Consider the following 14,624-nt stretch of genomic DNA (forward strand, 5'->3'; position numbering starts at 1 on the left):
AAAGCGTGAGAAATTGGCGGGAAACGCGCGAAGGAAGATGAGTGAGTCTCGCGCTCACTGCGCGAGGGGGTTTCAGTTTGAATAAGTTTAAACAGCTGAACTTTGTGACGTTAAACATCAAAAGCTCGCCGGCTGTCAACGTTGCCATGACAACAGTGTCACACACGGAAATTATTACGTCCAGCTTTGATCTCGTGGCCGGGGGGTAAATGTAACATTGTGTCGATAAACACTAGAACACGTCTTTATTTCAAAGCAGGAAGTGTTCACTTTGTTACATTGTATATTATTTCATTTCTGATCTGATCTATAATCGATCTAGAATACTGATGTGGTAATATGGAGCCAACAGATAGAAAATGTGAGTAGATAACCATAGGACCTAGCTGTATTTTTAATCCAATTACTGTATTGGTGTAATTAGTCCTTAAATATTATTAATCTAATTTTGCAACAATTAATGGACTAATCAGGCTAGCTTCTTTACTGTATAAATAGTTAAGTAACTGTTTTTTGTTTGTTCTTATAGCCACAGAGGATGAAGAGGGAACTCTTCCAGGATTTAGCTACAAGCTAGACATTACAGGTGGTATAATACAGCATTTTAAGCATTTTAAAATGAACTAAAATATATTTTTTTATTTAATAGTTGGTTGGGAATGTTTTTACACTAAATTTCATACTGATCGTTTTCATTCCTTTCTCTCTATAGATGCTGAGTTAGTACATAAGTTTGTGGTGAGTACAGGAGAATTCACGCACCTATTTTTACATACTTAACCTTCACTAAAACTTCACCCGTGTGTTTAATCTAAACACTAAATACTTTTATTCCAGTGTACTAACACTTCATTACAAGACAGGAGTGAAGAAAGCACCTGCCAAGACCTTCCTTCTGATGAAACCAAACAAGACACGGAACGTGACCCTGAGACTCAGTCCACGGGCATACTTTGTTATGTGTCCCCCTTGCCTATGTACAAGTGCGTCCATCAGGTGGACCCGTCTGAAGATAGCACAAGTCCGATGTTATATACTTCTTGTGGATGCTCTCATCCATGTAACACATTAAAGGTACCAGGATGTAAATAGAAATTCACAGAAATTACATTATTTTTTTTAACAGTGTGCATTTTGGTAATAGTTTTAAGTGTGCTTTTAAATATGTTGTTATTCATATCTCTATTGTGCTTCCAAGGTCCAAGGGACAGACCTTGTCGGCTTTTCTTCACTGCCATGCCAAGTCTGTAGAAAAGCAGTGAAAAAGGGATTTGATTTCACACTAATGGTAGTAGGTAAGATAAAATAAAAATATATACCACTGTACAAATAAACATGGCTCGCCTCAAAGCTTCAAGGTCACCTAGTCGCATCAGTGAGGCTGTTCCTCAAGTCTGTGTCAAAATGTGTTTCCACTGTGGCCATCTCCCAAAATCAAGCCAGTAGATCCGGATTCACTTCATGAATGCTTCGGGATTCTTTTTTAAACTACTTCTGCATTTCCTTGTTACATAACACTCACAATAGTGCTTTATATCAGCCCCCGAAGACACACATCAATATTGTACTTGCAGCTGGAGAAAGGGTTCAAATTAAACATTTAATAGGAACACCTGGGGCGGCACCGAGGTATCAAGCAATATAGATGACGAGTGAGTGAGGAACACCTGGTAGTTAATAGGTACCTCAAACATAATGAGAAAAATATGTTATTTCAGTGACTTGAGTGTCTAGCTGTGTTTATATGAGCGAGCGTTTTTGCTTGTTCTGAATAAACTGATGGATTGCTCTTATTTTATGGTCGCAGGTGAGTCTGGTTTGGGCAAGTCCACTCTTATCAACAGCCTCTTTCTTACAGACCTGTACAAGGAACGGTGTCTTTACGATGCTCAAGGTGGGCTTGATCAAAATGCTAATTTAATTTATCTGCATTTTTGCTGCAGTTTCGCCTACAGACTGATCAGAAAGACATTTTGTGTGTGCACAGAAAGAATAAATAAGACCGTACGAATTACCAAGAAGAGTGTAGAAATCGTTGAAAATGGGGTCAAGCTATGGCTCAACATTGTGGACACTCCAGGTTTCGGAGATGCTCTCGACAACACTAACAGGTAGCAGCTACATCATGTACAAGTGTATGAAGTATGTGAGTGATGATTGCACTTTATTAATGTGATGATTATTAATCCACTTACAAAATAAATGAGCTTTTGAAAAGATAAATTTTGTCAACAAAGCTTATTTGGACGGCTTAAAGATATTAATATTAATTGAACTTTTAATTTTATCGTTCTTTTACGGGTACAAAATATAGAGGATAGAAACATAAAGGAGATAAATGTTTTGTGCTTGTGCCCTTAGCTGGAAACCTGTGGTAGATTATATTGACCAGCAGTTTGAGCAGTACAGACAGGCGGAGAACAGTTTAAACCGAAAGAACATTCATGACACACGGGTGCATTGCTGCCTGTATTTTATCTCATCTAGTGGACACGGGTAACAATCTTTGAGTTTTTTTTTTTAAAACCAATGGACCACTATGTAATATGTATAAATTTTCTTTTAAAACAAGATGGTCATAATTTTGCTTTGTACCTTAGATTAGATTTAAGATTCATTACCTTTTCACCTGTTTTTCAGCATGATTAAAGGAAAAAATGAACAAGGTTTTTTTTTCGTTTATTTGTTGTTTCAGCCTTAGACTGATTGATGTAGAGTTCATGAAGGCACTTCATAAGAAGGTCAACTTAGTGCCCGTGCTGGCTAAAGCAGACTGCCTTACCCGCTCCGAGATTCATCAAATGAAAACCAGGGTGAGAGCAATTTCAGATTCCTCGTAAAAGACTCTAGAATGTTACTTATGAGGAATTATAATAATTAACATTACATCTTGTTTTTTTTTTTCTTCAGATTTTGGAAGAGATTGATAGACACGAGATCGAGATCTACGACTTCCCAGAATGTGACTCGGACGACAATGAGCTTCGTAAAAAACACGACTTTGAAATAAAGGTACATGAAAGAAAACATATCATACATTGTAATAACATACAGTATATGTGATGCACCGCAAAAGGCCATGTATAGTCGTTCATTCTCATTGTGCTCTTTCAGAGAAGCATACCGTTCGCAGTAATCGGGAGCAACCTGATAGTGGAGCACAACGGCAGAAAGGTTCGAGCCCGTGTTTATCCGTGGGGTGTTGTCGAAGGTATGTGCTGCTGGATTGATCAGCTACAGTATGTAAAACAAAACTTTGTCGCATTCATGCCTGAATTGCTTTCTTACTGTTGAACCACACTAGAATTTCTTTGGAAACTGCCCAAACCCACCTTAATCGGCCATAACATTAACATCACATGACCTTAACACTTTTACATTATATGCATTATATACCACTTTATAATGGGCACCTGAGGAACCTTTATACCTGTGGGGAGCACAAGCTAGCCCGTCTGATCCGATCCCACAGAAAAACCAATGTAGCACTTCAAAAAAGTCAATGCTGGTTACGATAGAAAGGCACCAGAACAACCAGTGAACCACAGCCTGTACCACACGGGGCCCAGCATGCAAAGAGCCCAAGGATCCAAACCCCCCAGTTCTCAATTCGGTTGAGCACCAAACAAACAAGTCTGACCCATACAGCCCCCACCCCACGACCCACAGCAACCAAAAAATCTGCCAACATCCTGATTGCCAACAATACTTGGCATTATGTTTTTTGTTGTAATTATATGACTGATCGATGTACATGAAGACACACCAGAGATTGATCGAAACAGAATAGACAACCTCAAATCACCTTAAATGACATATCTCATAGAATGTCCTTTTTTCCCAACTAAATTGCTTTGCCTTTCAGTCGAGAACCCCGCTCACTGTGACTTCGTGCGTCTGAGAAGCATGCTGGTACATACACACATGCATGACCTGAAAGACACGACTGCGGATACACTGTATGAGAATTACCGAACTCAGATCTTATGCCAGAAAGAAAACGCTGCTAATCTGGTAGGAAGCGATGCTCGCAGAAGCTGCCTTTAGCGTTTGGTTCTCTTTTAAAGAGGTTATGTAGTTATCATGTTTGTTTATTTATTTATTTATTTCATTTCTTTGTGTGTATTTAGGATTGAGTTTATGATGGGTGTTGTTGAAGAATCCACAATGAACATTTTACAACCCTTTTTTGTTTGGAAGTGTTTGAATTTTTGCTATACTGTACATGCGGAGGTGGGTAGTAACGAGTTACTGTACATTTACTTGAGTAACTTTTTCAAGAATTGTAGTTTTCTGGGTAGTTTTACTGCACAATACTTTTTACTTTCACTTGAGTAGATTTGCGAAGAAGAAACGCTACTCTTACTCCGCTACATTCGACTCGTTACTTTTCTAACCATTTATTCGACACATTAGATTTTCTTTGTTTTTGTCCGAGAAATGCAGCCGGTGGATCTACCACATGACTGTGTTTCACTAATCAGATGTAACAACAATAATCACATGACTCCGTTTGACCAATCAGCCACAATAACCACAACCACATGCAGTCACATGACCACACACACATTTGCTGCATAGTGGGAAAACATGTCCCAGTTAGTTTAGCTGTTTTATTTAATGTTGCAATGTTAAAATATATAATTAGTAAATAAACTAGAAAATAAAAAATATAAGTTTCTTACGTTTGTTGTGTACAGTACATCGTTCAAACATACATATGTTACCTACAGTAGGTATTTATTTCAAAAGCGATATGTTGTTAAAAAAAAGTGAGATTAAGAAATTTGTTTCTTATTCCTTAATTTGCTATTTTGTATTGTATTGATATTTAATTCATTTATTTTATTAATTTTATTTCATTTATTTGGAAATGTCAGAATTTGTTCAATATTTTATAATTTTGTCTGGCTGCTTACATAATTTCTAAAAAAAAAAAAAAAAAAAATCGGACATTGCGATTAAAACAGTTACTCAGTATTTGAGTATCTTTTCACCGAATCCTTTTTTACTCTTACTTGAGTAATATTCTGGATGATTACGTCTTACTTCTACTTGAGTAATATTTTCTTTAAGTACAGCTACTCTTACTTGAGTACAATTTTAGCTACTCTACCCACCTTTGTGTACATGTTCACATAAATATGTTGTTATTTGTTAAATTTGTCGTTATCTATTCTTGACCATTCACTGTTTCTATTGCGTCAGCGATGGCTAAATGTACAGTATTCAAATAATACAAATCTGTCAAGAGCTTTTATGAGTTAATAAAATTGTGTTTTGTCCATACGCTGTGTCTACCTTCAGATCAAGTTGAGAAAGTCCATTGTAACATGGATTATTTTCCCATAACTGCATGTCCCGAAGTGTTTTATTCCACATACACTACAGCAACTTGCCAACACATTCAGTGGTAACGACGCTTCAGGAGACAATTTAGTATTGAGTGTAACAAAGCACTGACTTACAGAGCTAACTGGAGACTCTTTTTATAAAGGTCTCTAAATAAAAACGTTTTGCGATGTTTTAAATGACAATTTTTTTTACCCTTAGATTACAAGAAGTCCATGTGGGAAAAATGGCATATTAAAAAAAAAATGCATTAATATAAATAAGCGCATTAATGTAACAATCTAAATGTTTTATGTTGTGTTTGACACTGCTCTGGCTTTATAAAAAAAAAATTAATCAGCACCTTTTGACTGTCAGTCAGAATTCATCAGTAATCGTATCATCTGAGATCGGTTTTGTAATACGTTTTGATGAACTCGGTAGTCAAATTAATAGGTTGAATCACATCACAATCCCTAGAGTGGAATTAATACCAGCAGCTAAACATAATTAAACACTGAAAGAGCTTAATTAACACACACACACAAAGGAACAGAGTTTTGTCATGTTTAAAACATGTAAAGCGTACAGAGAATCTCAAGCTTGTTTAATCCCTACGGAGAAGCACAAGCCCACTGAGGAGGACAGAGACATTGACGGGCACAAAGAGGACGCCAAAGTCTTTGGTCTTTATTGGGTTTCCAGGACAGATTACCAAAAGCCGAGCACTGATCGTTTCATCAGGGCAATGTTTAAACAACACGGTGAGAAATATTCATTCCTTTGTTGTCTTTTGTAACATTAATGTTAACATGCATTCTTAAAAGATTCTACAAACGTGCCTACATAATTATTCCAAGAAGATTTTAGCTGTCGAGAATTTAACATGTCGTAAATACTGCAGAGTATATAAAAACAATAAATCAGTTAGGTTGGTGCATGTTGCTTAGACCTACATAGACTTTAGAATGATATTTCTTTCGTGCTTTAACAGTCATCTCGTCCCTCTTTTTGCATGCACTCGGATTAGAAGCTGAGGTATGGAAGCAGTTTAAAACACAAATGTGATCATTTTTTTTGTTGCTGTGGATGTGAGCAAATATAAAGAGCCTTCAATGTCTCTAAGCAGCTCAGAGAATTAGCGTAAGTGAGGATGTAATCCTGCTACAGCGGCTGCTCGCTAATCAGAAGCGACAGAATGAACACGCACAGCTTACAGGACTGAGAGTTAAGAGTTACTTTAATATACAGTATATACATCTAGTGCATTTATCTATTTCAGAAAAAAAAGAATACACGAGACATTTTGACGTTATGAGCAAACAATATGTATTCATAAGCATGAACCAAGATGTGTTTAATAAAAGGTTGGGAATGTACGCACACACTTTGTTTTAACTATTGCCGTAGAGGTTTCCTTTTTTTTGTTTGTTTTATGTGATATTGTTCTAGCTAAATCTGATTTGTCTAAACATTCTTATGCAAATTTTAGACGTGTGAATACACTATATACTGTATAGTGTTTTTTTTTTTTTTTAACTATATATACTCTCACTTATTCATCGTCACGCATACTGTAACACCGCTTTTAGGTTTTTGTCTCTCGTTTTCAGTCCAGTCCCTGTACCTGAGCAGTTTCAGATGAATGCTTTTGTTTGTTTATCCACAAATCATCCAAGCATAAAAACTCTAACCGAGCCTGACCCAGTCAGAAACTGGTGCAGATGATGATGATAGATGATCAAGCCTGTGATTAGTATACTTCTGATCCTGAATGCTGAGTGGTTGGAATAGACGAGAGGGGAAATGAGGTTGCTGCTGAGGTTGTTGCATTTTTAAGAACTTTGCAGTCTGTTACAGTAAAGCATTTGAAGTATACGATGCAAAATCCAAATTCTTATCTCAATATTACTTATGTAGCACCTTGGTCCTGGAGGAACGTTGTTTCATTTCACTGTGTACTGATTATGCACTGCATATGATTGAAATGATGATTAAGCCTAATTGACTTGACTTGACTTGTGTGCATCTATCAGGTGTCCAATTTATCTACCGAGGAGCCAGAAGATGCAGAGCTGGTGTATGCCATGATGGATTTGCCCCCAACTGCAGGACGCACCTTTCCCAGCCGGGAAGCACATATTATGGAGAGGGACTCGGATGGCAGAACCCGTCCTCACACCCCTGGAACACCCACATTCGCGCGCCGGGTGGGAAGGAACCCACAGGGCTCAGAACCGGACCTGCTGCACCGCTGTCACTTCACTTCCACCAGCTCTCAAGAGGCTTCGCTTAGTCCTTCACAATCGAAGAGACCCTGGAGAAGACTAGATCATTATGATTCTCCTGAGGTATCATTTGAAATCTATGAGACGGAGTTGTGGAATTTAGACAGAACATTCGAACAGTGTCTGTGCCGAGGCTTGTGTCAGACTTGTAGTGTGTCTGTTAGACAGTAATTATTCTTTGGTATTGTTTTTTTTAAGGATCAAGATAAGGAGTATGTTGGATTTGCAACACTTCCCAATCAAGTGCACAGGAAATCTGTGAAAAAAGGCTTTGCCTTTACGCTAATGGTAGCCGGTAAGTTCACAGCATCGCAAAGTTATAACGAAGTCTCAGTTAAAATGTTATTTTATTTACACATTTTTTATTTATTTATTAATTTTTTTCTCCAGGAGAGTCTGGGTTAGGAAAGTCCACGCTGGTCAACAGCCTTTTCCTGACAGATCTCTACAAGGACAGGACACAGCTGAACGCCGAAGGTACACCAGGAAGCAGAGCACAGTTTTGTGACTTATACCCACAGTGAATATCTACAGTACTATATACAGTACCAGTCAAAAGTTTGGACATACGTTTTATTTCAATGTTTTTTGTTTGTTGATTTATTTCTACATTAAACTATAAAACAACACACATGGAATAATGTAATTAAATAATAAGAACAACATAAACAATCAGTTGTAATTTTAAGGCAAGAAGATCGGCTGCTCTGGAACAGTTCTCACAAGAACAGCATTGTCTAAGTTACAACATAAGGTAGAATTAAAAATATACATATGTACATGAACTTAAAAAATATACAAAAACAAAGTAAGAGTGGTCAGAGAAGTTGGTACCACACACACACAGTATATACATATACGAAATATATATACACACACACACATATATATTCCTTGTAAAATATATATATATATATTAACATTTCCTAGTACTCCATGTATTCCATTTGAAAGATTTATTACATGCATAATATATTTTGTACATTTGTTAATCTGTTTTTATTATTATTATTATTATTATTATTAATATTATATATACTGTATATATACATATACGAAATATATATACACACACACACATATATATTCCTTGTAAAAAAAAAATATATATATATACATATATATTATTTTTTTTTAATTTAATATATATATATGTATATATATATATATATATATATATATATATATATATATATATATATATAAATATTTTTTTTTACATTTCCTAGTACTCCATGTACTCCATTTGAAAGATTTATTACATGCATAATATATTTTGTACATTTGTTAATCTGTTTTTATTATTATTATTATTATTATTATTAATATTATTATTATTATTATTTATCTGTTTAACCTGAAGGATCACCAAAACTGTGGAAATCACCAAACACACCATTAGCATAGAGGAGAAAGGTGTGAAACTCAAGCTCACCATTGTGGACACACCAGGCTTCGGAGATGCTGTCAACAACACAAAGAGGTAATGATACAGAATACTGCCAAAAGTATGTGCACCCCTGACCTTGACATCTATGTGGTTCTCTATCAATTCTCATATGTTGCCACGGTGTCGCACACAATTGTGTAGAATGTCTTTGTTTGCTGTCTAGCTAAGAGGCCCAAGCTTGTTTCAGCATCACAATGTCTTTGTGCACAAAGCAAAAAGATGGTGCCAACTGCTCTGGCCAATCCTTCTTTGTTTTTGTTTATTTTTTAAACTTCACATATATACACGTATATTTTGAATTCTTATTTATTTTGTAACTTTTGTAAATTTGTACATTTCCAGCCCAATTAATTTTTTTTTACTGTTTAATAAAATTTTATTGAAAATTCTACCTTTACTTTTATTGTACTTTTTAGTGCAATATTTTCATTCTTTTGGAATCTTTCTATTTTAGGTCAAACTTTTGGCCATATGAATCATAGTGTTGTATAGCAAGCTATAACCATCGTTGTTTTTTTGTTTTTTTATCCGCCTGGTAGCTGGAAGCCAGTAGTGGATTTTGTCGATCATCAGTTTGAGCAGTACTTCAGAGACGAGAGTGGGTTGAACCGCAAGAACATTCAGGACAACAGGGTGCATTGCTGCCTCTATTTCATCTCACCATACGGACACGGGTAAAAAGAAAATAATAATGGAAATACTAAAAAAAAAAAAAAGCCAGATTGATTGTTCATGATATGATCTATTTATTATAATTGTTTCTCCAGTCTCAGACCTGTTGACGTGGAGTTTATGAGGGCTCTGCATCACAAGGTCAACCTCGTGCCTGTGCTGGGCAAAGCAGACTGTCTCACTCCTCTCGAACTGGTTAGAAAGAAAAAACGGGTGCGTATGTGACCAGCCTGTAAGGTTTAATTCATGACAGTGCTGCTTTAAGTGCCTTTGCCTTACGCAGATACGAGAGGAGCTCGAGAGTTTTGGGATCAACACCTACGAGTTCCCTGAGTGTGACTCAGACGAGGATGATGAAGTCAAAATACAAGATCAAGACCTGAAAGTGAGCGAATTGATTTAGATTTTTATGTAAATGTTAATATATTAAGTCAATCAAAGGCCACGTTTATGATTGTAAAATGTACAGAAATAGTTGTATTCTTTTCCTTATGTTGTATGTTGTTGATTTGAGGGCTGTGTTTCGTGCTTTTTTTCCCTGAAGGAAAGTATTCCATTTGCCGTCATCGGGAGTAACATATTCGTCGAAATCAGAGGCAGGAGAGTTCGAGGCCGTGCGTATCCTTGGGGTGTTGTCGAAGGTGTTTTACAGCTTTTACAATATATTTATTATATATATAATAAAACTGTAAAGTTGGCATGTCTGTAGATTAAAGATATTTGTAAAATAAAATGGAAAATGGTTGCACCATCAGGGAAGAAGAAAAACTCCATACATAATAGTGATGACCTGGTGGTTCAGTACATTCAGGTCGTCAGCTGACTTCATTTTATTGCCCCATAACGTTACTGAGTCTAGACCTGAGTAACTGATCAACCCCAGATCATAACACTGTCTCCAGAGGCTTGTACAGTGGACACTATGCATGATGGGAGCATCGCTTCATGTCCTTCCCTTCTTACCCTAACACGCCCATCATTCTGGAATAGGGTCAATCTGGACTCATCAAGTCACATGATGTTTTTCCAAATTTTCTGCTCCCTGGCAATTTTTTGACTTTTTCCGATTTTTGTTTCACTAACAAGTGGTTTTCTAATGGACACTGATTTCTGCTCATCACCACATTTTGACGATTCAGCTCAATCCATCCAGGGTTTATTAATGCATTGGACAATTCTTTACCCCCTTCCAGTCATTTCAGTGTTTTATTGCTTGATGCAGGACAATAATTTTAAAAAGCTTGGTTTTAAAAATTGTTGTTTGTAACACGACAGAACAATTGTTTATATAGCAACTATTTAAGGATCTGTGTTGTGCATATTCTGGTTACAGACAATATATTTATATAAATCTTACTCAAATAAAATGATTGCATTCATGTGATTATAATTGTGACCCTAACACTTCCAGTTCAACAGATTCATTCACATAATGACATAAATAACAGATTGCTATTCCACTTAATTCCAGTTGTTGAATCATTAAATATTTAATCACATCCTCATGTTATTGTCTTATGCTCATCATAATATTGCTGATGGTTTGTACCTTTTTTTTTTTTTTTAAGTGGAAAACCCCGCCCACTCTGACTTCCTGAAGCTGAGGAACATGCTGGTTCGGACCCACATGCAAGACCTGAAGGACACGACACAGGAAACCCATTACGAGAACTACCGCTCGGAGTGCATCCGGAACATGACCCGCATGGCGGTCAGAGAGAGAAAATGCAGGTCTGCACATTAAACACAAGAGGTCACCAAGTGTCAGGTTAAAGACGGTTGCACTCTGGTCGTTTAGTTACTGTATGCTTCATGTGCACTCGTTTTCCTATACTGCAGTTTTACACAAAGCATCAAAGATTGCATTAAAGATTGCATGTCGAGTTCATACGGGTGACATATTTGCAGTATTTGTAGCCCATGAAACCATCATCTAAACCATTTTTTACATGGACGCAACTATGAAAACTGACCAGTTGATCACTTTTGGATAGATAGGCCTTCTACATAGGCCTCTCGTGTCTAGGTATCATGCAAAAACATGGGGAAGAACACGTCCCCTTCATTTTTTTTTGTTTGTTTTTGTATTATATTTCATATATTTTGCTTGGTGGGTTTCCTCCAGGTTTTCCAGTTTCCTCCCACAGCCTAAAAACATGCAGATTAGGTTAACTGGCGTTCCCAAACTGCCTGTAGTGTGTGTGTGTGTGTGTGTGAGCGTGAGAATGTTGACTGGAGGTCCTACCACGGTTCTGAATATGGAAATAAATACTGTACAATAGTAACCACCATTGGCCTCATCAGTCCCTTGCTGGACTACAGAGGTTCTTAGATGGATGGATGAATGGATGGATGGAGGTCAGCGAACAGCCAATTCCTTAGCCCTTAGTTGTTTTAACTTTTTTTTTTTTTTTTATAACATAACATTTAGGATGTCATCATAAACTAAGACACAATAGACAGCTACTGAAAAACCTTTCTGTCTGTGAAATGCCTGTGAAGGTTTTTCTTCTGCATAAGGTATCCAAGGCACAATGCACGAGTCATATTTCAGCCGGAACATTAACAGATACGTTTAGGAAAAACTCAAAGACTTGGGCGTAATTCTTTGGAAAGGAGTAACAAATGTGAGCGTTAAACACGCCTTCCTAGGAATCAGGGTTCGCTCCGAACACTTTCTAATAATCTGATGATGTCATGCCCGTCCTTTTTCACCCAGTGAAAGAATTAAAATTTGCCATTCCTATACACCCCAATGACTCGCCTTATAACCTTTTAATAAATTAAATTCCAGTCTTTTTGCTCACAAAACCTGACTTGTCCATCGACGAGGGTGAAATCAGCAGCCATGGTTGTGTAGGCCTGCGAAAATGTGTTTATGTAGAATTCAAGGATATGAAGGTCTCTGGAGAAAAAAAAAACAAGACACTAAACAGTGGGTTACGACCAAACTGGATTTTTTTGTTGTTGTTTTTTTCTCCGCTCATGGCAGTGTGTGTGACCACCTGAGAGACAGCAGGACAGATTTACCCCTGGTGTCTGTGGACGATGAAACGGAGCGTCTCATCTGGCAGAAAGACGAAGAGGTGAGAGATGTTCGTGGAAACCTTGGGTATGAATTTTACTCCTGTAGATGGAGTTGGTTTTTAATCTGATGTGTGTTTGTGTGTGTGCAGCTCCAAAGAATGCAAGAGATGCTACAAAGGATGCAAGAGCAGATGCAGCAGCATGGAAACTGAAACAGAAGATCAGTCATAGAGATAGATAAATAAAACAATAATAATTGACACCCCTGATGATTTGCATGCGAAAGTAAATGACGAATAATACAGGACAACTCGTTTTGTAAATGTAAGATTTATTATGAATAGTCATTATGTTTTTTGTTTTTGATTTTTTTAATTAACCTAGCATATTTCAATATTACCGCTTTTCTTTCATGGTGGACAATTAGATTTAAATGCAGCCCAAAATGTACAGGCGATATATATATATATATATAAATTTATATATAACTTAAACTTTCTCCATAGGGAAAAATGCAGATTTTTATATATGTATATATAATATCAATGTTAGAATGAGGTCTAATGGTCCCCACCACATCATACAGTATTAGACATGGTCCCGAAAAAAAAAAAATAATAATAATAAAAATAATAATAATAAAGGAGGGGATTGATGCTAAACTAAGAAAGAAAGAAAACTAATAATGCAATCTACATGCAAAACCAGGCAACAGTGTCATCCTCAAATACATACACGTACATGTGAACGCGTGCATATCCATCACTTTTATATATATATACACACACACATACATAGACAATTCTTTTTAAAAAATAAAAGAAAATACTACTAATTTTTTTTTACAAAAAAGGAATTTTTTTTTCCTTTTCTTTTCCCGAATATAAAGCACAGCATGAAATCGTTCTCCTCTTCACTCTTCTCCGTCGTCAGATTTAGGGAAAAGTTTTCACATCTAAAGTGGACATGACTCCAAAAAATTATAATAATAAATCTAAGCTTCAGACTTGCTTTTGCTTGTGTGCTTTTTTTTTTTTTTCTTTTCTTTCTTTTTTTTGTTTTTAAAGTAGAAGGTGTGGACTGTAAATTAAGAGCAGGGTATCACAGTGTTCTGGTTAAATCTGATAGTACGTAGCAATGACACACAGCAGTACATCAGAGCGCCGAATCCTTAGCCTTAGCAGATTTTTTTGGGAGATTTTTCTTTTTTTGGAGGATAGGATTACTGCGGATAATAAAGATAAAAATATATTTAAAAAAAAGAAAGAAAAAAAAGAATGAACAAAAAAAGTACCATAATAAGATAGCAACACAGTGACGGTATCACGCGAGTGTTAAATGATACATGGATGTTGTGAAGATCATCAAGCATCGTGTACAAGGTTGACGCCGGCGTACACGAAGTTGAAGTGGCAGATAAATTAGGAGTAATAAAAAAAAAAAAAAACGATATTTATCTCCTTAAAGTGAGCTCGCTCAACACAGGGGAAAGAAAAAAAAAGGCTTTTTTTAAAATATTAAAAAAAAACGGATCCAAGGACGAGCTCTCGCATACAGCATAATCGACATCCTGACTTCGAGGCGCCACGACAGATCGCGTCCCTGCGGAAGTGAAAAGTGAAGCGCGCGTCCGGGAGAAGACTTCGAGGGAAGGAATTTAGTGGTAGATTTCACAGCGGAGAAACATCACCGACACTGGAATATTGTACTGGAAGAAGCGCGGCTGTTGCCGAACTGCTCGATTCGATGCGTTTCAGTGCTTCCGTCGTTGCCGAGCGTCCTGCCGTCGTCCCCGTTACCGCTGCCCTACGCTTGACGTTGCTGAAAGGACGTGTTGAGAAGTCCCGAAAAAGGCT

General features: G+C 36.8%; 2 protein-coding genes across 4 annotated transcripts; both read left to right on the top strand.

Annotated features, from left to right (window-relative positions):
- Positions 1–249: 249 nt before the first annotated feature.
- On the top strand, positions 250–4,689 carry LOC128507935 (septin-5-like). Of its 3 annotated transcripts, XM_053479094.1 has the most exons (13): positions 250–361; positions 530–586; positions 713–738; positions 838–1,074; positions 1,199–1,295; positions 1,808–1,894; positions 1,988–2,111; positions 2,362–2,496; positions 2,696–2,813; positions 2,911–3,012; positions 3,115–3,211; positions 3,866–4,014; positions 4,131–4,689. In XM_053479094.1, exons 1-13 carry the CDS (start codon positions 340–342, stop codon positions 4,134–4,136), a joined length of 1,257 nt encoding a protein of 418 aa, XP_053335069.1. In that variant the 5' UTR covers positions 250–339; the 3' UTR covers positions 4,137–4,689. The 3 variants fall into 3 exon arrangements, with proteins under 3 accessions (XP_053335069.1, XP_053335068.1, XP_053335070.1); XM_053479093.1 differs by lacking the exon at positions 4,131–4,689 and having other exon boundaries at positions 3,866–4,047; XM_053479095.1 differs by lacking the exons at positions 250–361; positions 530–586; positions 713–738; positions 838–1,074 and having other exon boundaries at positions 1,226–1,894.
- A 2,758-nt stretch (positions 4,690–7,447) lies between these two features.
- On the top strand, positions 7,448–13,779 carry LOC128507936 (septin-5-like). The gene is made up of 10 exons (XM_053479096.1): positions 7,448–7,682; positions 7,818–7,914; positions 8,010–8,118; positions 8,983–9,102; positions 9,609–9,743; positions 9,837–9,954; positions 10,025–10,126; positions 10,286–10,382; positions 11,310–11,472; positions 12,734–13,779. The coding sequence occupies exons 1-10, from the start codon at positions 7,476–7,478 to the stop codon at positions 12,894–12,896; spliced, it is 1,311 nt and encodes a 436-aa protein (XP_053335071.1). The 5' UTR covers positions 7,448–7,475; the 3' UTR covers positions 12,897–13,779.
- Positions 13,780–14,624: the final 845 nt, after the last annotated feature.

This window comes from Clarias gariepinus, chromosome 19 (genome assembly GCF_024256425.1).
Source record: "Clarias gariepinus isolate MV-2021 ecotype Netherlands chromosome 19, CGAR_prim_01v2, whole genome shotgun sequence".
In the NCBI taxonomy this organism is placed as follows: domain Eukaryota; kingdom Metazoa; phylum Chordata; class Actinopteri; order Siluriformes; family Clariidae; genus Clarias; species Clarias gariepinus.

Excerpts from the sequence above, each read along its gene's own strand:
- LOC128507935 (XM_053479093.1), top strand. The coding sequence starts at position 340 with ATGGAGCCAACAGATAGAAAAT. Across the intron at positions 587-712 it reads CTACAAGCTAGACATTACAG|ATGCTGAGTTAGTACATAAG; the intron begins GTGGTATAATAC and ends TTCTCTCTATAG. Across the intron at positions 2,497-2,695 it reads ATCTCATCTAGTGGACACGG|CCTTAGACTGATTGATGTAG; the intron begins GTAACAATCTTT and ends TTGTTGTTTCAG.
- LOC128507936 (XM_053479096.1), top strand. The coding sequence starts at position 7,476 with ATGGAGAGGGACTCGGATGGCAGAACCCGTCCTCACACCCCTGGAACA. Across the intron at positions 9,744-9,836 it reads ATCTCACCATACGGACACGG|TCTCAGACCTGTTGACGTGG; the intron begins GTAAAAAGAAAA and ends TTGTTTCTCCAG. Across the intron at positions 11,473-12,733 it reads GTCAGAGAGAGAAAATGCAG|TGTGTGTGACCACCTGAGAG; the intron begins GTCTGCACATTA and ends CGCTCATGGCAG.